General features: G+C 51.8%; 1 protein-coding gene across 1 annotated transcript; it reads right to left on the reverse strand.

Moving 5' to 3' along the window:
• Window positions 1–716: 716 nt before the first annotated feature.
• pgpep1 (pyroglutamyl-peptidase I) lies at window positions 717–21,674 on the reverse strand. The gene is made up of 5 exons (XM_028816683.2): window positions 21,499–21,674; window positions 17,534–17,586; window positions 10,439–10,555; window positions 4,452–4,684; window positions 717–1,755 (listed from the first exon to the last, which is right to left on the reverse strand). Exons 1-5 carry the CDS (start codon window positions 21,530–21,532, stop codon window positions 1,563–1,565), a joined length of 630 nt encoding a protein of 209 aa, XP_028672516.1. The 5' UTR covers window positions 21,533–21,674; the 3' UTR covers window positions 717–1,562.
• Window positions 21,675–22,984: the final 1,310 nt, after the last annotated feature.

The raw sequence follows: 22,984 nt of genomic DNA on the forward strand, positions 1-22,984 counted from the left end.
GGAGACGCTGAAGACACCCGAAGCCTGGACTGGCATCCGGGTGGGCATCATAATAAGAGTCTGCCAGCCCTAGGCGGCCCACACGTGCTGGGTAGTAACAGAGGGCTTCTATTCTAACACACCTGTGGAAGGGGGCGGGGCCACTGGGCTGTGCTGCCACAGGCTGGCCAACTGGCAGCTAACCACAGGTAAGGTAGGGGGGCACTGCCATCTTTACAGTCGGCCTCAGGGTCTGACAATACAAATGGTCTCACTAGGGGGCAGCACTCATTTCACTCATGCGCACAGCTGAGGTGGTGCCACTGGTGGGCAGCACTGCCATCTTTGATGTCTTGAGAACTGCTTGTGTGACCTAACAGTGCAGGCCAACTGTGATTTAGAAGAGGGATGGCATTGACTTGGCACTGCCATAGTTTACACCAAGGAAGCAAAGCCAACCGACGATTCAATCCAAGTGTACGTCGCTCAAGAGCGGTAACCACCTGGCACTGCCATCTTAACAGCAGGTCAATTAAAGTCCGCCACGCTACACCTGGCATTGCCCACTGGACATCACCTGAGCAGAGTGGAAATGCCAACCTCATCACAGCAGGGTACACAAATCGGGGCATATTTTCAGCAGTAAAACCGGAAATCCACTTGACCGAGCGTTCCATGGTGTGCCCACCTGGCACCCTCTGCCAGTCTGGGCCAGGCGATGCAAAGCCAATGGCAACTTTTCAATTTTCATTAAAATTTATTTTGCTCTTTTAAATCATTTACAAAGTTACAAAGACACCGAACGGCCGACACCAGAGAGCAGGACAGGAGGGCAGAACGGCGGCGAGAGGGACGGCACGAGAGGTAGCTCCACAGACGCGACGGCGCCATCCAAAGGACAAGGCGATGAGGTAACTGAGTGTGTGCCGCCCGCCCTCGGCGACACCCAAAGGCACAGCAGAAAAGCGGGGAAACGCCACCTGGTGCCAGGGCACACATGGCTCAGAAGTCTCCACGCGCCCCCTGCGTCCCACCTGCTGACTAAAGTCATAGAGAAAGTAAGGAGAGTGGCACGGGGACAGGGGGTCCGCCAGGGCGGTGGTCAGTAGGAGGTACAAGCTGGGCTACCGGCCACCTCGGGCACTGGGCACACCCCACAACCCGGTAAGCATTCACAGTAATGGCCACAAGTGCAGGAATGTGGAGTCAGCGAGGACAGGAGAGGGGACAGTGGCGCCCTCGTGGGGTCCAAACTCGACAGAGACGCCACGAGGCCACAAAAGGAACGAGTGAGGGAGCCGGCCTGGGCGCCGCTGCCAGTGCCGACGGGCTCCAGTCCGGCCGCCCCGCTGGCATCTCAGATATTCCAGGAAACGATCAAAGACAAAACAGACGGGAGGGGACGGGGAAGCGGCCAAGTCCAAAGCCCGCCCAGGCCGCTCCTGCGCCGTCCAATCATCACCGGGAATGTGGGAGGGCACGGGCGAGTGCCCCCTGGAGGTCAGTGGCAGTACAGGCTCTGGATTTAGTTATGATTCTCTAAGTGCACTGTGTCGGGGCGGGGGGTCCCTCTGGGGTCCGCCTCAGTCTCGCTGCTGGCACTGGATTTCCTCCTCTGCTCTGGCCAGGATGTCCAGCATCTCCTGAAGGATGGCCTGTAGGGCGCGGCCCAGCTCCTCGCCACTGTAGGGCTTGCCCAGCGGGGGCACGTGGATGAAGGCCGAGCGGCCGTGGCTCAGGTAGAGCGAGGTGTAGTAGGTGAAGTCGCACAGGTACCTGCGGGGAAAAGGAACGAGAGAAATCAAAGGGGGCTCCAGGAGACCACCGGAGGGGGCAGGTGAGGTGACCGGTCCGACTACGCAGGGGTCCGTGACCTCAACAAGCAGTTAGTGGAGCTGGAGATGTGAATATGGGGGGCGCTGACGAGAGGCGATACGGCGCCCCCCATGGGTGGAGTACAGGGTCACACACGGCCCACAAGTCAGGCCGCCCACCTGGAGTACGGTGGGCCGTTTACAAAAAAGAGAAAGTCCAGCAGAGAAGGGGGTTAAATGGCTAAATCCTAGTGGATCAGGGGGGGCACCCAGCAAATCGTCAACCCCTGACGGGGTCTCAAGTCACAGGGGCGGCCTACGTGTGCGCGAGAGCCGAGACCCCAGGAAGTGCGACTGTCAGCCATTCGGCCCAACAAGCTCGTCCATCCTCGACTGTCCCTAAAGTCCACCACGCCACTTACCCCATGTGTCTCTGTCCCCTTCAAGTCCTCAGCTGTGTCCCCAGAGTCTCCAGCCACTGCACTCATTTAATGACCTCCATCAGGTGGGCTCCTCCTCTCCAGACTTTCTCTTTTTTGTAACACAGAGAGGGGGCTTCACTGGTGAGTCATGTGACCGTGACCCCCCCCCCCACCACCACCAGGGCGCTATATATATATGCCTTCTGAGCCCCGCCTGGTGTTGACACCCCTGGGCCTTCTGCGATGACGAGGGTTTCGTTTACAGATGCCCCCCCCATTTCTCTTTACATTTCCCTTCCTTTAATTCCACCGTCCACAGATCTGCCCACCCGTGTGGCGCTGTTACTCCATCATCTGAACCTCACCTGGCAAATGGAACCCGCTGACCCCTGCTGGACACCACTTTGACCACCACCCACAGTAACCCTTTAGCTTCCCGTGTTTGTGCCCATTTTGTACCCCCTACAAGTCGAGGACCCTGAATTCCCACCCCCCCCCCCCCTCCCCTTCTGAAGGCACAGATCAGTGACATCATGGGCACATTGGTGAAGCCAGAGCCCCCCCATGTCTGAGGCCACGTCCATTACTGATGTGCTGCTCCCTCTTGTCCTTCTGTGATGCCCGTTAACCTCACTGGCCTGTCGTTTCCCCGGTTTGCCTTTTTATACAGCAGGGTATGATCCTCCAGTCTTTAGAAAGGGACTACACTACATGGGCAGAGCCGCGGGGGACAGCTAGTCGTTTATAAAATGAAGGCAGGGGGCGCCCTGCTGCTCTGCAGTACGGAGACGGAGGAATCACTTCCCAGGTCCCCCCTACATGGAGAGCACTTGGAGTAGTGAGAAAGGCACTATATAAAAGTAAACAATCATCACCCGTACTGATCGTGCCACCCCTGCTCAAGCATCAGCTGAAGAGTAAGAAGGGGCGCAGATGGCCATGCCGAGCTTCTCTTGTGCCCGATTACCGACTGAAGGTTACCAGACTTGTCCCGTTAGAGACCTTTCTTTTGTTACGACAGACTAGCAGGCTCTGCCCCCTGCTCACTAACCCTAACCCCGTGTGGCCGTCGCGCTCGTCCGATCTGCCGCTTGTGTCCAATCACACTGCGCTTTCTGTCTTTGATGCCTCCGTCTCATGTTGGTTTCTTATCTATCAGCTTTGTATAGAAATCCAAGATAACTTCTTTGTGTTTTTCAGATAAATTTTGTGTAAAGTGCAATACTTTTGGACGTATGGATTTGTCTCCATTATTGGCCGATGAATTTCTAATATGTCGATTCCTTGTTGCATCACCTCTCGGTGACCATAACTCTAAACCTTTCGCTGTCCCATTATTTCACCGAGTGATCATCTCCATTTGTAACAGCCCTAATGTGATCTTCACTATCATAATCTCTAACCTGCTCTGCATGTGTTTATCACGCCAGCGTTTCTGAATTCTTTACGACGTTCTGCTTTGTCTTCTACTCTGAAAACATAAAAATGTATAAGAACTGTGCCCGCCAATCACATTCACACCAGTGAGAGGACCCGCTGAAATCTCTTGGCACAAAGGCTCGTGTCCCGGGACTTGAAGTGATCTCCGAATGGCTCACCTCAGGTGTGCCTTTTAGACTCGCGAGAGGTTTCATTTCACGCACAACTGAGAAAGTGGCGCCAGTGCAGCACACCTTTGCTTTGGCAGGAGCACATCGTGTGACATCATCATACAGTATGGAAGTCCATCCATCCATCCATTTTCCAACCCGCTGAATCCGAACACAGGGTCACGGGGGTCTGCTGGAGCCAAACCCAGCCAACACAGGGCACAAGGCAGGAAACAATCCTGGGCAGGGTGCCAACCCACCGCAGACAGTATGGAAGTCACACAACACAATGAAACCATCGCTTTGTGGGCTTTTTAAGTAAACGGGAGGTTTTTGAAAAAATATTCAGTCGTGCATTTAACAGACATGGCGACTCCCCAACCTCTCTGGCTGTGCCCGTCTCTCCTCAGTAACATGTGCCCGTTTGTGCTCTACCACTGCCCTTCTCTGTTACAAGCCCGGCTTCTGTCACTCCTATTAAAGTTTTGAGGAATGAAATGTTAGGAATTTTGTAAGGAAGGCGGACGTTTAGGACCACTCAAACAAAAGAGAGGCTCCCCTGTATGTTGGTGGGTTGTCAGCCATACCAGGTGGTCCACACCACTCTTTCCAACCTCCCATTTCAATGACACAAAATGGCCACCTACCTGCCAGCATCCTTAGACACGGAGACGGCTACGCCCAGGCCAGAGGCTGCCATCCTCTTGCACACCGAGTCCATGTCGATGACCGAGTCGATGCAGTGCGGACCCCCATCGACACAGCAGTGACCATCGGGACAGAAGCCACAGTTGTCCAAGCCTTTGTAGCCCTCGTTGTGCCCACACTTCTCCAGCGTCACCGTTGTCGCCATTCCAGAGAGGCCGACGTGGACCACCAGCTGTAACAGAGGGGTCAGTAACTCTGTTAGGGCACACGGACACAGCGTCCTCATTTTTTTGTGTGAAGGTCACCAGTCAGACTCCCCAATTTATGACACCACCAACCCCACAGCCCCAGCCTTCACCTGCTGTACACCCTGGAGGTCCTAAATCTGCCCGGCTGCTCTCCAATCGACTTTTAGTGCTGCTTTGTCTTTTTTTTTTTTTACCATATGGAGACCCCAACGCTGAAGCAGAACCTGCTGAGACGTGTACTCCACACATCAAGGCGCTATATGACCCCACATCCTGTTAGGGACAATACCTGAGGGCAGACACTGACCAGGCAGACAAAGTGAGAGATAGAGGTGAGCCAAACAAGGCCACCTGTCATCACTCAAGTGGCCAGCCTCTGTCCCCTGGGCGAGTACCCATCCACGCCATGTGCCAGGTGTGCGTTGTCCTCTCTCAAACTCTATATGGACCTACAGATTAAAAATGACCAACTCCGGGTGTCTCCACCTGGGCAATGCCCCCACGGTGGACGAGGTGGTCTGGTGCAAGCCATAAGTGCAACGACAACAGACCAGTGTCGCCACAGCCTGCCAGCAATGGTGAGGACCCCCTTATTTTAATTCTGTTAGTCACTCGGTGCTCAGGCTCGGCTTTTGTTGTGTTAGATCAATTTATAACCCAAGAAACTAAAAACGACTTGTTTGTATGGAATGATTACAATGAAAATTAATAAAATAAAAATATTAAGTCGTTTTTAGTTTTGGTTGACCCCCTGACCCCGTGACATGTGACATCATCACAGCCAGCATACGTCCCTCCAAACCACCGAGTTCAGGCGTTTCATTAAATCAGCACAAAGACGTGTGATCTCCCCTGACAGAAGAATGGGTCACACTGCAGAGCTCAGGGACTTTAAATGTGGCATTGTCACCTCCGCCACTCGTCCATGTGTGAAATTTCAGCTCTGCTACATCTGCCACTGTCAACTGCCAAAGTGCCATTGCAACAGCTCAGCCGCCAAGTGGTAGACCACACAAACTCACAGAGCGGGACCACCGAACGCGACGTCACTCGCGTCAGAATTCCAAAGGAGGCACCAGAAATACAATTCTCAGTGTTTTGTAAGAGTGCAGATGTAAAGACTAAAATTGTTAAGTTGAACTTTGATAGGCTGATTTTGAGCAGATGTGACAAGTCTGAGTAGGAAAGACTGGGATAAGACAGTCGAGGAGCAGAGGGACAGGTTTAAAAATGGAAGGCAGGACAGACAGACAGATACAGACCTAAAACTGGAATTAATAGGAAACTAAAGAAAACGCCATGGTGGATTAATAAAGACTTAAAGAAGAAGCTGCAAAGGAAAAACCAGAAGAATAAGGCGTATAAGACTAATGAGTGCAAAGTGAATCGTAGAGCATAGGAGAACATGAGGGCAACCATCGAGAAGAATATCAGGGAGACTGACAGACAGTTGGAGACTAACAGAGCAGAGAAGGTGACAGACGACCTGAAGAGATTCTTTAAATAGTACGAGATCAGTCAAGTGCATCAGAAATAGTGAAGGGGGATTCAAAGATACAGACAGTGGAATAGCGGACACCCGAAACTGTCCTCATAAGTGAGCAAATGAATAACCTCAGAGCAGTAACAGGGACTACTAAGGAGGTGCTGAGGGATTTGGAAATTGTAGAGAGAGAACAGCTGTGATGATTAAATAGGCTGACATCAAACAGATCACCAGGAGCACATAATGTTCACCACAGAGGCCAGCGAGTGCAGATAGAAACCCTTGGCACATAGTTTTAGGAAGTCACTGCACACTGGAGAGATTCCAAAGAAATAGAAAATATCATCCCGTTATATAAAAAGGGTGACAGGACAGGACAGAGCAACTACAGGCCAGTAAGATTAACATGAAACATCACAGGGAAATTAATGGAAGGAATTATTAAGGAGAAGATCGAGCAACACCTGGCAAGGACAGGACAGTCAGCGTGGGCTCAGAAGAGGGAGGTCGTGTTTTACTAACAGGCTGGAATTCTATGAGGAGGCAACAAAAGGAGACGACCAGAGTGGAGCAGATGAGATTATTGATGAGGACTTCTAGAAAACATTTGATAAGGTGACACCTGAGAGGGTGGGCATCAAATTAAAAGAAGTGGCAGTTCAAGGTGTGGAGTGTAGATGGGTGCAGAATTGGCTCAGACACAGGAAGTAGAGGGTGATGGTGTGAGGAACCTCATCAGAACTGGCCGATGTTAAGAGTGGTGACCAGCAGGGGGCAGTGCTAGGGCCACTGCTATTTTTAATATATACAGTGGTGTGAAAAACTATTTGCCCCCTTCCTGATTTCTTATTCTTTTGCATGTTTGTCACACAAAATGTTTCTGATCATCAAACACATTTAACCATTAGTCAAATATAACACAAGTAAACACAAAATGCAGTTTGTAAATGGTGGTTTTTATTATTTAGGGAGAAAAAAAAATCCAAACCTACATGGCCCTGTGTGAAAAAGTAATTGCCCCCTTGTTAAAAAATAACCTAACTGTGGTGTATCACACCTGAGTTCAATTTCCGTAGCCACCCCCAGGCCTGATTACTGCCACACCTGTTTCAATCAAGAAATCACTTAAATAGGAGCTGCCTGACACAGAGAAGTAGACCAAAAGCACCTCAAAAGCTAGACATCATGCCAAGATCCAAAGAAATTCAGGAACAAATGAGAACAGAAGTAATTGAGATCTATCAGTCTGGTAAAGGTTATAAAGCCATTTCTAAAGCTTTGGGACTCCAGGCGAACCACAGTGAGAGCCATTATCCACAAATGGCAAAAACATGGAACAGTGGTGAACCTTCCCAGGAGTGGCCGGCCGACCAAAATTACCCCAAGAGCGCAGAGACGACTCATCCGAGAGGTCACAAAAGACCCCAGGACAACGTCTAAAGAACTGCAGGCCTCACTTGCCTCAATTAAGGTCAGTGTTCACGACTCCACCATAAGAAAGAGACTGGGCAAAAACGGCCTGCATGGCAGATTTCCAAGACGCAAACCACTGTTAAGCAAAAAGAACATTAGGGCTCGTCTCAATTTTGCTAAGAAACATCTCAATGATTGCCAAGACTTTTGGGAAAATACCGTGTGGACTGATGAGTCAAAAGTTGAACTTTTTGGAAGGCAAATGTCCCGTTACATCTGGCGTAAAAGGAACACAGCATTTCAGAAAAAGAACATCATACCAACAGTAAAATATGGTGGTGGTAGTGTGATGGTCTGGGGTTGTTTTGCTGCTTCAGGACCTGGAAGGCTTGCTGTGATAGATGGAACCATGAATTCTACTGTCTACCAAAAAATCCTGAAGGAGAATGTCCGGCCATCTGTTCGTCAACTCAAGCTGAAGCGATCTTGGGTGCTGCAACAGGACAATGACCCAAAACACACCAGCAAATCCACCTCTGAATGGCTGAAGAAAAACAAAATGAAGACTTTGGAGTGGCCTAGTCAAAGTCCTGACCTGAATCCAATTGAGATGCTATGGCAGACCTTAAAAAGGCGGTTCATGCTAGAAAACCCTCAAATAAAGCTGAATTACAACAATTTTGCAAAGATGAGTGGGCCAAAATTCCTCCAGAGCGCTGTAAAAGACTCATCGCAAGTTATCGCAAACGCTTGATTGCAGTTATTGCTGCTAAGGGTGGCCCAACCAGTTATTAGGTTCAGGGGGCAATTACTTTTTCACACAGGGCCATGTAGGTTTGGATTTTTTTTTCTCCCTAAATAATAAAAACCACCATTTACAAACTGCATTTTGTGTTTACTTGTGTTATATTTGACTAATGGTTAAATGTGTTTGATGATCAGAAACATTTTGTGTGACAAACATGCAAAAGAATAAGAAATCAGGAAGGGGGCAAATAGTTTTTCACACCACTGTATATAAATAAATATGATTTAGATAGGAATATAAAGTAACAAGCTGGTTAAGCTGGCAGATGATACCAAGATAGGGGGATTAGCAGATCATTTGGAATCCGTTATAACGTCACAGAAGGACTTGGACAGCAGACAGGCTTGGGCAGATTTGTGGATGATGAACTTTAATGTCAGTAAATGTAAAGAATTACACATAGGAAGTAAAAATGTGAGGTTTGAATACACAATGGGGGTCTGAAAATCGAGAGTCCACCTTATGAGAAGGATTTAGGAGTCGTAGTGGACTCTAAGCTATCGACTGCCAGATAGTATTCAGAAGCCATTAAGAAGGCTCACAGAATGTCAGGTTATATAGCGCCTTGATGTGTGGAGTACAAGTCACAGGAGGTTCTGCTCAGGCTTTATAACACACTGGTGAGGCTCATCTGGAGTCCTGGGTGCAGTTTGGGTCTCCATAAAGACATAGCAGCACTAGAGAAGGTCCAGAGAAGAGCGACTGGGCTGATTCAGGGCTACAGGAGAGGAGTTAGGAGGAAATATTCAAAGAGCTGAGCCTTTACAGTTTAAACAAAAGAAGATTAAGAGGTGACCTGACTGAAGTGTTTAAAATGATGAAGGGCATCAGTCCAGTGGATCAAGACGGTGACTTTAAATTGAGTTCATCAAGTACATGGGGGGACACTGTTGGAGACTTGTTAAAGAGTAAATTTCACACAAACATTAGGAAGTGTTTCTTTAGAAAAAGAACAATAGACACTTGGAATAAGCGACCAAGTAGTGTGGTAGACAGTAAGACGTTGGGGACTTTCCAAACTCGACTTAAGAGGATAGGACTGGCGAGCTTTGTTGAGCTGAGTGGCCTGCTCTCGTCCAGAGTGTTCTAATGTTCGGTAGAGGAGGAATAAGGGCAGGGCACAAACTTGGCCCCTTGGTTCCAGTGAACCAGCAGACAAAGACATTGTCATCCATGGTTCACTTGTCTGCTCCAGCATGACTGTGCCCCCCGTGGCCTGCACAGAGAGAGCCCCCCGACCTCACACCTGCTGCAGACTTTTGGGATAAACTGGCACGTCACTTGTGAGCCCGGTGCTGCCCTCCAACATCAGGTACCTGACCAGCACACATGGGCACAAATCCCCCCTGAAATCCTGTGGAAGGAGGAGTGGAAGCTGAGGCAGCTGCCAAGTCCATATGAATTAGGGTTATTAACGCCCATGGATTTGGAATGGGACGTCCGACATGCTTGTGAAGGTGTGATGGTTAGAGGTCCACAAAAACCGACTGAGACATTTAGAGAAAAGAACATCAAAGAGTTGTCAGTGTAAGTGGTGCTCCGTTTTACTGCCCACGGACGTCTAAGAAGCTCACACAGATGTGATATTCAGGGGTCCACAAAGTCGCGTATGTAAAGACGGAGCCTCTGCTTATCCTCAATGTGGGATTCTCAAGACGGGCCGCGTCTGCTCGAGTTTTCTTAGGTTGCCACTTCGTGTTTAGTTGGCTTGGCTGCTAAATTTTGCTCTGCCCTGCCCAAAAGTCTGTGTAGTTTGTGGATCTTACTGGCTTTACTGGTTTTGACCCCTGACAGCTGTCCGCTTCTCCCTCCGTTTAGCCCCTTAGTCTCCGTTATCTCACATTACCCACAGTTACCTTGACACAGACTCTGTCCATTCCTAACTAGCTGTCCGATGACCCCCCCCTTCTCTACGCCATTCAAATGTGCTTCCCAGAAGGTGCCACTCCTCCACTGGGCATCATGGGCCATCAAGAACAGGACAGAGGTGAGCCACACACGGACATAAAGCAGGGGAGCGCGGAGACTGACCTGCGGTTTGTAGCGCTTCCACAAGGTGGGGATGATGCGCTGGACTGCCTGGTACTCCACAGGGACCTCGAGTACATGCAGGTCCACGTCGTTACCCAGGCCAAGCTTCTTCAACTCCTAAAGGGAAGGAAAAGGAAAACAAACGGTCAGCATTCCCACTGGGCACAGGGGCGGCTGGTCACACCTGAAGTGGGCACACGTGACAACGCAAAGGCCTCTCACGCCGCCTTAGTGTACAGTGCCAAGCTCAGCTCTGTGGATCACGCACCATGGTGGCTGCCCCAGAGTGCCATCACCACACCGAGACTGGCGCAGATCCCGAGGCAGCATCACACACAAACACCTCAAGCCACCCGATTGTCTGCTCTCGAGGTTAAAGCAGCTGGTGGAAAAAAAGTCAACAATACATGGCAGGGAGGAGGAGGAGGAGGAGAAGAAGTGGCGGCAGCAGCCTCTCCAGCCGAGATATGCCATGTGTACAGGAGACATGGTGGGGGGATTACTCAAAGACAACGAGTGCTGCAGCCGGGGTGACAATGGAAACCATGGGTTTGTTGGAGAGGGTGGCAAATACAGAAGCTGGCAGACTGGCACTCGTCACTTATTTACCTTTCAAGTCTCCCCCAATGAGTAACAAGCAGCCGAGCAGCCGGCCAGCGCAGTTCCCAGGCCTCAGGAAGCCCACCTTATAAATATGGAAGAGGGACCGTCTGCCCGGCTGGCTCCTTGACCTTTGAACAATGGCACCTTTGTTTGGGTTTAATATCCTTATCAAGCCCGTCTAGACATCTTAACCCAAACCCCCCTTGGCTCAGGCACAGAGGAGAACAAGAGGGGGACACAGACGAGGGTGGCGCTCATCACACACGAGTGGGCGGATGCCAGCCATTACTGGCCATGGGAACATCGCGGCTCCGCACACCTCGCTGGTTTCCAGGGGTTACTCCGAGTGGACTAAATCAATAAATGGGAAACAAAGGAGCAGGGTGATTAATGGAGCGTGCAGAGGGTCCAGCAGGGGGACTGATGGTGCTGGCACAGCAGCCAAACGTGCACCAGTCACGACTGGGCCATCGATTTGTAACGTGCACTTTGTGATGATGATGATCAGGCTGGTGGCACTGTGGGCGTCAAAGACACGGTCGCAGAAGAAATGGAGCGTGGTACCCAGAGCCCCCTGACATGACCAGGCAGGGCAGGCCCAAACAGAAGCTGCTTTTATGGTCTGACACTTTTATGCAGCACCCTTCAGGTCTGAGGGGACACAAATGGCTGCTCTGCATGTCTTCAAAGGGTTATGTTGACAACAGCAGTGAAACGTCCAAATGTCCTAAATTCATGCCAATGACATGGGCGTGCCACACACATCAGAGCCGAGAACAAGTGGGCGGCACCGGGCGCGGGTCTCTACAGGCCCTTTAGTCTCCTCACTGCCCTTGCTTGGTCTTCTTGTCCATTCACGTCTCCTCCTCCTCTTCTTCCTCCATTCTCCACATTTTTTTCTTGAATTTCCATCGCAGCCAAACTGTTTCTAAATCTGGATATAAGGTGGTCGTGGGGGCATCACTGGGATTTCATCTCTTACTCGTTTTTCGAGTGACAAGTGGAGCTCTGAATATGAGGACCCCACATGTGCAAAGACCCCACGTCCCCAAATGTCCTCAACAATCTTACAGGGCAGCGCACTGCACCGGGCATCACCTGTCATTTTCTCATGTGGTTACATATGTCAGACATGTGGTGGCATTGGCCGACTCCAGAGCTAAAGGTGCTCACACCTCAGATGTTGACATGTGAAGATCTGAAGACACAGCGGGAGCTCTCAAACTTACAAGAACCCTTTATGGACCTGGGAACCTGGACCTGGCTGGCCAGACGAAGCAGACGGGGGACAGAAGCGATGAAGGAGGCTAAAAGAACGGGAGGCCATATAGCGTCTTCATGTACGGGGTACAAGTCCAGGATTCTCGGCCGGTTTTGGCCATCAGACCCTTCTAGGTGTGGAGGATGTTATCTCCAGGCTCCACACAGTCTACTTTCACATGGACAAAGGTGGCACCTCAGTCAGGAACATCATCTTCGACTTCCCCAATCTCCTGGATCTGGGGCTACCTGACCAACAGATAGAAGTTAGTGAGACCGAGGGACTCTGTGCGTCAGAAATAGTGGGGTGACCTACTGGAGTGCCTCAGGGGACTGTCCTGCCTCCATTCATGTTCACCCCTCTACTCAGCAGACCAGCGCTTGCCATCTACAGAACGTGTCAGGTGACGTGTCCATCAGGGGCTGCATTAGTAATGGAGACGAGTCGGGGGACAGGAAGGCTGTGGGGGGACTTTGTCTTGTGGTGTAGGGACAACAACAAACTACAACTCAACATCAGCAGCACAGAAGAGCCGGTGGTGGACTTCTGAGACCAAACACCAGTCAGGGGGAGGATGTGGAAGTAACAGGGGGTCCGAATAAACAACAAACTGGACTGGCTACTCAGACAACAACATCCGCCAGAGTAGGCTGGACTTGCTAGGGGGACTCGGGTCTTCTGATGTGACACGCTCTACCAGTCCACAGCAGCCAGTGTGGTGGTCATCGCTGCACTCAACTGGGGAAGCAACCTGAGCAGGAAAGGAGCACAATGCCCGAGCACACTGATGAGGAAGGCCTGCGCCATCACAGGATAAACCCTGAAGACACTAGAAGATGAGGAGCCGCGGGTGACGCCTCAGCCCCTCACTACTTCACATTCACTTTTTTTTTTTACGCTGGCTGGAGTGCCAATCCTGCTACCAACCCCAAAGTTTTCCCTGTAAGTTGGAGGGGCTGCTTGCAGGTCAATGGCATACCCAGGATGAAGCAATTGCAGGTTAAGGGTCTTCCTCAGTGGCCTAACAGAGTAAGGTGACGTTTTCTGAATTCAGACCAGCAGCCTTCTAATTGCCTGGTGCAGATCCCTAACCTCAGGTCCACCACTCCACCCATAGAAAGGAGGGTGGTGGCAAAACCAGGAGGCGCTCTCTTGGGAGTACTGCCAGCTACAGGCTCATTCCATCTCAGTGGGCTAAGAAGCACCTCTGGGGGTCTTGTCTGCCCACTACTATCAGGCTACTCACTAAGTTCATCTTGAAATATCTGCACAATATACACGTATTGATCGATCGATCGACTGATTGGCTGTATTATTATTTGTCCTGCCAGTCGGTCTCCTCCTCTTTATGTTTCTACATCTGTAAAGTTTATCTAATCTACCGAAGTCAAAGGCCACGTCAGTCGCTAGTGAGGCCTCGCGCTTCATGACGTTTGTACACGTGAAGAAGTCGATAACCTCTGGCAGTAAGCGGGACCACCGAGGAGGCTGCAGAGGGAGAAGAGAACTAAAAGCTCATAAATAGCCAGCAGCAGGCGACACTCATCATGCCTGGAGACCCAAACGCCACGCGTGACTCCAGCGGAGGCCTCACCAGTGGAGTATAAAGCTTCAGCAGACCCTCCTGGGACGTGAACTGCACACATCAAGGCACTATATGACCCGACATTCTCCGACACATCGAGGGGCTTTGGCTCAATGGCGTCACATGGAGTTGGCCACACTTCACAGATTAACATGCACAACAGCAAACCCCACTGACGCCGCTGTAGACGTCACAACGTACGAGACATCATGATGTAACCGAGAGCGCCGATGGGATGTCAGGATACACAGTATGGTCCGGGGGGCAAAGCCAAAGGTCCGGCTCACCGAAGACTTCAGAATTCCGAGCGTTTCGGGAGAGCTGGTTGAATGAACTCCATTGGACTTGTCTGACAGAAACGTGATTTGTAACAAACACTCGTTGGCACACCTCGTACCTGTCAAGCGCTCGTTAACACTCCATTGCACAGACGAGACAGCGTGAAGTACAGTTTGTTGCTTCGTCTTTTCACCCAAAAAACACTGCGGCTGCCACTCAAAACCCATTTCCTTTGGCACTGACCGCACAGCACTCTGGGTAATTCTATTAACCTCCATAATGTTCTGTTCACCCCTTGAGTGGTTTGAGATCCAAAAACACTTTATATGAAAATGTGAACACGTAACAGGAACCTGCAAATAGCAGGACATCACCATACACACTCGTGTGCCATGTTGTGAAAGAGTTGCCAACACACAGCAAGCCGCTCCACATCACCAGTCTCACTCACACACCTTTCTACTATTTTATCTGTTGCTTGGGCAAGAGATGGCACAGTCGGTGTGCCCCTTGTGTTATTGTTAATGCCACAGCCCAAGGCTTATGGTCTTCCACGTTGTGATCAGCACTTCAGGGCCCGACAGCTCGTTTGTCCTTGGCATCTGCTCACAGATAGTTTGCCTTTTTATGTCTCGCAGCTACTGCCTCTCCATGGTGAAGCTTCACGTGACTGAATTCAGTGGGCCTTTCACGCTGGTTCAGTGGCACAGTGCCATACCACACATCAGTGTCACGTCAGATGATCGGCTCACATCGACACCACCATCGCTAGAATTATTTGAGCAGTGGTTCCGACTCTAAAAACCGCCTGCACGGCTGTTTTAAGCCCCGCCCCCTCGTGAATATTGATGAGTTACCATAAAGGGGCACAAAGCCCAGAAATACCCCTCTGTTGTGCAGCACAATCTTAACTCATCCACTAGATGGCAGCAGAATTCTGTCCCGACAGTTACTTGGGCCATCACATGACACCCAGAGTCCCGCTCAGTGTTAACGGGGTTGGCGCATTTCCTACACACAGGTCATATGCTCAGCAGTACCCTTCAACCACAAATGTGGCACACCTGTACGTTGCCAGCCTCCTCCTGCACGAGTGCTTTGTGTTTAAATGGGTTCGCACTAACTTTTAGCACACAGGTTCTTATTAACTCCATACTGCTAGGAGACACATGTGGAGTACACGTCAGAGGGGGTCGTGACCCTCTAGTGAGGCCTCCCTCGTGTGGCGTTTGTCTTTTTTGTAATGTGGAGTGTAAAACCAAAGCGGCACTCGAGAAAGTCCAGAGGACAGCAAGTGGGCTCGGAGTCGCAGATCTGATGGACGGCCTCGCTAGGACGCCAACTTCACCGTGAGCCTGCGTGAAGGTTCAGTGACCGCGGCAGGAAGAGTGCAGACCAAACGTGATGAGCGCACATCTTCTTAATAAACGTCCGTTACCGACACATCTGTTCAGAGATTATTTGGGTTAGGGTGAGGCAGATCTTCATGGTGGCAATTAGCACCAGCCAGGGGGGACTTTCACGAGACAGTAAGAGCCCTCCTTAGAAACGCGGCCGTGTGACCCTGACAAGCCACCATGTCTGCCTAAATGCGGCCAAACCATAAAGCTGCCAATCAACAGAGACCGATGAACCCGTCTGTACCCTTTATAACACGAATCATTTGTGCTGCAATGCCATTTAGTCTTTGCACAGGGACAAAGCTCCCCAATCCCGCGGACTTCACTTCTCCCAAATTACATCACGTCGTCACCACGCTAGCGGAACGGTGTCTTGAGACAAGTGACCCAACGTTTGTGTGAAGTGAACCTCAAGCACTTTCCATTGCCCCCGTGGGGTGGTCTCATCTTCTTACGGGTACAGCCATGTCGTTGACAGTTGCTATGCGGGTTGCCGTCACGTGACTGACGTTGGCATCATGCATTTGGCATTGCTTCTCTGAAATTATAAAAGATGGCGGACTCCTCACTGGACCAACAAACCAAAAGGATTCTTGAAATCTGAAGGCATCAGTCATGAAATCAAACGAGGGTGCGGGCCCCGTAAGGGGGGCTGTCTGCTGTCGTGCACGAGAGGACTTTCAGGAAACGGCTGGGGTCAGGGTGACAGACCACCACCATGCGGATCACGTGACGAGGACGTGAAGAGACAGCGGGGTCCAAGAACGTGGTGGTTTAGAGAGACACTCCGCTGTGCAGAATGCCAATCGCCAGGCTGGACTCCAGTGTGAGGATGGGCAGCATGGCACCTCAGGCACACTTACTCAACAGATGGCAGTACCAGACTGATGAGGCCGATTCCAATTTGGTGTCGTCACCCAAACTCACGTGGTGTCCAACTGGTGGGTGATCAGCCAGAGACCACCTTCACACGTGGCATGGAATTCCAACTCAATTCACACCCAAAGAAGTACATCATATGACACATCATGTGACATCATGGCGGACAAAGCAAACGGTCAGCGAGTGTCACCGCAGGCAATCTTTGCCATTCTTGAAAGGTGGGCCGTGTTCACGCCTGTTCTACCAGGGATCCTGTGCCTTCAACACCTGGCAACGCGGGTCATCACTACAAACCTCGTGGGGCGAGTAACAGACACATGCAGAGGGCACAGCATTCCTTTACGCTCCTTGGCATGAACCCCACACATCTCACGGCCTCAGAATTTCAAGTAAACACAGTTGAGCCTGAGGGTCTCGAGCCCCAAATGACCCACAACGAGGTATTCTGCTGCCATCTAGTGGAAGTGGTAACTAATTCATATTCATGAGTGGGGCGGAGCCTTCAACCAACACACACACACAATGGCGTGTAACCCAAAAGCTATCAAGCCAGTTTTAGAACAAACTGACACGAGTGGTGACGATGAGAATCGGTCACCAGACGCTGACACGGAGAGCATCCCACCGGTGTGACATGCCTGGTGACTCGAGGATTTGCGGGACAAAAAGGCAAAACAACTGCGACTAAGAAAGACGTCAGCTCCACCCAAGCACAATGCAGCAACTGTCACAATTAGTGTCGGGGGGAGTGTGACAGTTGCACACCATCGTGGCACACCAACCATGGAGATCTGCACTCTCCTGCACAAGCAAACAGACAAAACGAGAAACGCCTGTGACGTCGGGCTGTGCGCTGGTGACCTTCAAATGTGTCACACAAAGCACTAAATCTGCGTCAGTACAGCAGTGGACACTAGACAGGCCTCCCCTACTGGTGACGTCCCAGTATTTTCATGGATCTGTCACACGTAATGTTTTTACTGTCACTTCCCTGGGGGTTAGGGGGGCAGCAGTCAGAACCAGAAAGAGCAGGACACTGAAGCCACAGCACAGCAGGGAACACCCCAACTCCAAGGACAACATACCTGAACAGCCACCCAGCTGGCGTTGACAGTGTGCTCTCCAAAAGGCTCGAAACCTGAAGAGAGAAAGAAGAGCACAGTGAGTGGGGCACACGAGAGCAAAAGGGCAGTGCCAACCTTGGATAACAAAAACACAAAGATGACAGGACAAGGAACACCCAGTGGGCGGAGCCGGTGAGGCCGTGGCTACAGGAAAGGTCCAGAAGGGCATGGCCATCACCAGCACGCCAGAGCAGCGGAACACAACCGGGTCACAAAAGTCCTCTGAGGCGTCGAGTTGGCCTTGTGACCGCCGTGCTCAACGACACCAAGTGGTGACTCGAGACTGAAACCACAGCAGAAACCCAGCTGGACAAACATCAGCCAATCAAACATGCAGCGTATCAGCTGAGCAGGCTCTGCCCGCTTCTTGTCTTATCAGTGACTGAAGGTGACAGTGAAACCCCATGAGGGCCACTCTTGGGTGACCATGACTGTGCCAGCAGACACCAGCTGGATATGCCACTTTAAGTGGGTCCCTCCGGGCTCTGGGCTTTACTCTTATTTGTCTGTACCAGCCTCCTTCATTTATCGTGTCCCAAGCCAACAAGTGGGGTTCCGAGTGGGCATGCGAGACGGACAGTCACCTTCTGCCAGCTAGAATGGACACCCAGGTGCCCGCTGCCACACACAGAATGCCTGGCATGTGTAAGGGTGCTTTCATTTTCCTGATCCCCGTTATTAATTAGACAGGACGTGATCGTTGCTTTATTTATCCTTTACGTATTTTTGTTTATCGTAATACGATTGTACTTCCTCCTCTGGCCCCGAGTTATGGGGGCGGAGACTTGGAGGTCGGCTTGAGGCTCCGCCTCCCCAGATCAGCACTGACCGGTGCAGCGCCAACCGCGTCGGCAGTAAGGGCCACCTCAGGGAGCCACCTCTGCCAACACCTGATGCTGGTCGTGTTGCGGCTTCACTCTCCTCAGAGCATCGCTGGCACTCAACACCAGCACAAAGAGGCAGAAGTGAACTTTAGAGAAGGGGCACAGCCACATGCCTTAGAGGACCCCTGTGCCAACAACAACCCTTTGATCTGCTTTAGGCGAGTCACTGAGCAGAACAGGCAGCTGAGCCACCGCCTCATTTATGGGCCCGAGAATCGCACCAGTGTCATGCCAGTGTGTTGATCTCATGCCAGAGGATGCAGCTCCCTCACTCATGAACTTAAAAGAGAACGGAGAATACCGAGCGAGGTGCCATGGGGGTCTGACCTGGCACACAGACTGAGGGGCACATTGAGGAAAGCTGAGCTACCAGGCTAACGGGCAAAACACAACTCACCTACAAGGACGTGAAGAGACAGCAGGGTCCAAGAACGTCGTGGCTCACAGAGACACTCAGCTGTGCAGAATGCCCACCGCCAGGCTGGACTCCAGTGTGAGGATGGGCAGCATGGCACCTCAGGCACACTTACTCAACAGATGGCAGTACCAGACTGATGAGGCCGATTCCAATTTGGTGTCAACACCCAAACTCACGTAGTGTCCAACTGGTGGGTGATCAGCTAGAGACCACCTTCACACGTGGCATGGAATTCCAACTCAATTCACACCCAAAGGTGGTCAGTTTTTCACCCAAGGCAGGAGGTTGCTTGGTTACACCAGTTGTGTACATCATGTGACACGTTAAAAACAATCATGGCAGACAAAGCAAGCGGTCAGCGAGTGTCCAAACACAACGCCAAGTGCCCACTGCGAGCACCACCACAGTGGACTGCTTCACCAACTCCAGCCTGGGCATCCACACCTGGAAGTGGGACTTCTGCTTGTGACATCACACACCTTCAGACTTTAGGCTGGGGGCCCAACAGGCTACCACCTGCCTGGGCATCTTACTGTGGTGGACACTGAAAAAGCCGTTCAAGCAGAGCCCCCTTTGACCACCTAAGTGATCACCCAATGCCTCAAATCACCACTCACCTGGTGGAGCTGCACGTGTGGCACTCACTGAGAAGTGGGCTTTCTAAATTGTACCCACGAGATAGATTTGAATTAGACAGATGGAGGGACGGTCAACTCCAAACATGTCCACTGTGCTCTGCTGAAGACCCTCAAGTCTCCTTCTCAGATCAGCTCCATCTCACTGTCCTTGCTAATTCTCTCCTTGAGCCGCCACACGGGTGCAACTCACCAGCTGACTGGTCACTTCAGGCTCCCTCTGAGAACACACAAGTCAGACATCTTCATCGGACCCCACGAGAGGTTGACCCTGGCACTAATGGGGCTGGCCAGCTTGATCGAGTTAAACTCCTGCAAGAAGGCCCAGCAGGAAAATGGACAACCCCATCGGCTCGGCCAAACAGCAGCGAAGGGTGGACATCTTGTGACTTCTTAAATGGCAAGGAAGTGAAACCGAAGGCTGACACTGATCGAGGGTCTCGGTGTACAGAAGGCCAGTGCACAGGGCGAGAGGAGAGCCGACAGGACAGGACACGGGGACACCCCCCTGGGATCTGGACAAACCCTCACACCTCACCAGGAAGGTGAGCCGCTGCTGATGGAACAAAGCGACTTCTAAAATGGACCACACGACGGGGTGGGTGCCCTGCAGAATTACAGAGCAGTAGATCTGATTTGCGCCCACAAAACAGCTGGTGAGGTGTGCGTCTGAATCTGCTCCAGTAGGGAGTCTGGCGGAGTGACCCGGCAGAAACTGTCTCAAAGCTGTGGGCAGGAATTACTGTGGCGAGGGAAGACAATCTAAGTGGGCACCAAATGACCAAACAACTTCCACCAGGACTCTGAGAAGCTTTACACAGAGTGAGATACGAGGAGGAGAGGACCCCCCTACCTAGGCAGATGTTCAGTGCCCACCTTTGTTTTAAGGGCATCTTTCATGGCTACCTAGGCACATGTTCAGTGCCCACCCTTGTTTTAAGGGCATCTGCCATGGCAGTGAACTCTTAGAATGATCTTCTCGCACTTCCACGGGTCCACTGCACAACGCGGACTGGCTTGACATTTAAGAACCCGAGAAGTTGGCACACATGGCCTCGCTTTGACGGTAGGACTTCATTTCCAAGCCGGGCTGCATCGCCAATGGACACTCCGGAAAGGCACAACCCCCACTTGCCATGCGGGCAGACAGGATTAAGCCATTGAAGTGTCTGAAGCTTTGTTAGCAGCCGCCGGCGGAGACGACCAGGAATCCGAAGGGGAAGCAGACGAGTCACGTCGAGGGGCGAATGAGCTCAACTCCAAGTCTCAAACCAAAGTTAACGAGTCCCGAGCCCCACCAACGTCTCCACTTAACACGGGGGTGGGCCGGCTGGAAGGCCCGGTCACTCTTCTACAGAAGTCCTCAGGCGCCGAAGAACAAAAACGTCGAGCGCCGCGGGCCTTCAGACGGACACCCGTAAACTCCCCCATTCTGTGGAGTGGGAGCGGGGGGGCTGGCCGGGTCTGCAGCTGCTGTCGGGGGGTCTCTTTTGTGTCTCCCGTCTGTTTCCCAGGCATTCTCCGCCCGCCCGTCCCCCCCGCCTTTGTCGCGTGTGTCTCACAGGACTCGGCGGCTGGACTGCGTCTCTTTGCGCGTTCGGGGACTCGTGCGGCTTGCGAGGTGAACTTTTGCCGAGCGTCTGATGATTCAGCAGAAACTGCGAAAACGCCGAAGCGACGTGCGGGACGACGGTAACTGACGAGCTCCTGTTGCGCCTAACCGAGCCGACACAATGGCACGGAGCAAGCGAGCGAAACCGCGGGGAGGACGCCCGGCTCCTCAACTGTTACGCGTCGCCAGCGGGCCATCTCGACAAGCCGAGGACGCCAAGAAGTTCGAGCCGCTCACTCGAGGCAGCAGCACTACGGCCCATCCCCTTCGCCGCCTCGCTGCCCCCCCGGTTCCGGGAACGAAAGATGCTCGCGCTGCACCGAAGTTGCCGGTGTTGCCGCCTGCGAGTCCCTTGTTCCGCACCCGGGCCTGCTTACCTGTCACCACCACGTTCCTCTTCATGTTATCCATGTCGCCGAAACTGCTCTGTGGCCAAAGTCCGATCCTTTGTGAAGCCAACAGCTGCCGAGCGACTTCCAGTCCAAATTCACCTCTCCGGCTGCTTCACTCCTCCCAGTCTGACTGTAGCCGTCGAGTCCGCCGGCCCCCGGCCAGTGACGTCAGATCCAGCTGACCGCCGATCGGGCTGTAAAATATCGATGGTGTGTTGGGCGGACATCTTGAGTGGGTTGGATTAGGTAGCCGAGTCAGGCGGCCATCTTCAGTGAGTGCAGAAAAGTTAGGCGCATGCGTTGTGGTGAAGACATCCTTATCAGGGCCCAATCTGCCTCGCGAAGCCATCATCGCCGATGTGCTGACGAGCCATTTAGAATCTGTAAGACAAATGCCAAGGGTTCGTAATTCAGAAAGCCGGTCTGTGCGGACGGCGGCCCCCTGGACTTTAGAGGGTGGAATCTAGTGATATTGAAATAGCGCCACTAGGGGGCATTCCAACCCTGAATAAAAATATCAAAAAGTCACAAAGCTGCGGATCTGTGTGGGATGTGAGGCAGGAAGACTAATGAACAAAGGTACAAGAAACAAAGAGCACCCATCCCTGAGGCCCACTGCACCCTGTCCACCCGAGAGGCAGGCATCCCTAGGACATGGTGCCCCCAAGCTGCGATATGAGCTTAGTGAGTCATGGCACTGTTGCACATCCTCGTAGTGCTTTTATAGGTCACTTTTCTCAGGACCCCACTGTCCCCACCAAGTCGGGCATTCAGTGGACACATCTGGCGGCTCACACTAAAATGGCATACAGCAGAAATGCTCCGTTGTCTGAGGTGTCTGCCTCATTATGTCTGTCCCATTCCTGTCTCAACTTGACTTCTTTAGACTCTTTAGACAGTGACAAGTGGCGGATCGCCGTAAGGGGACTCCAGCACCAGACATCCAGGGCATGACGGACAGTGGAGATAACGGGCGCTGAGAAACCCCATCAGAGCAGAACGTGGTGGCTGCCTGGAGCTTTAGTCCTAGAATTACTGAGCACATGTCATTGTTGGTGCACCGCTGTGACAGTTAGGCTCTTGACCAGGGGCCTGCGTAGACAGTGCAGACAGTTCAGCAGACATGCATTCTGTTGTGTAAGGAAGGATGCCAATGGGCAAGCATGCCAGCTGAAAGGCTCCAAACTCAAAGACCACCATCAAATGTGCAGCACAGATCAGTCCTGGTCCTCTTTGACCAAGGTGGGGTCTGCTTGTGTGGCCATGAGATGTTGCTGGGGACTCCCTGGACTCAAATGGGCAGGATGGCATCTTCATTCTGGATTGTAATTCTGCTTCAAAATTTATAGATACTTTGAGTAAGTCGAGTGTAAATGTGGAAAACAATCAAGATCAGCTGACATGACATTATAATGTAACCTTGAGAGATGCTGTGGACGCAGTGGTGCCCCTTAAAACAAAACTGACCAAA

This window comes from Erpetoichthys calabaricus, chromosome 12 (genome assembly GCF_900747795.2).
Source record: "Erpetoichthys calabaricus chromosome 12, fErpCal1.3, whole genome shotgun sequence".
Taxonomy (NCBI): Eukaryota; Metazoa; Chordata; class Cladistia; order Polypteriformes; family Polypteridae; genus Erpetoichthys; species Erpetoichthys calabaricus.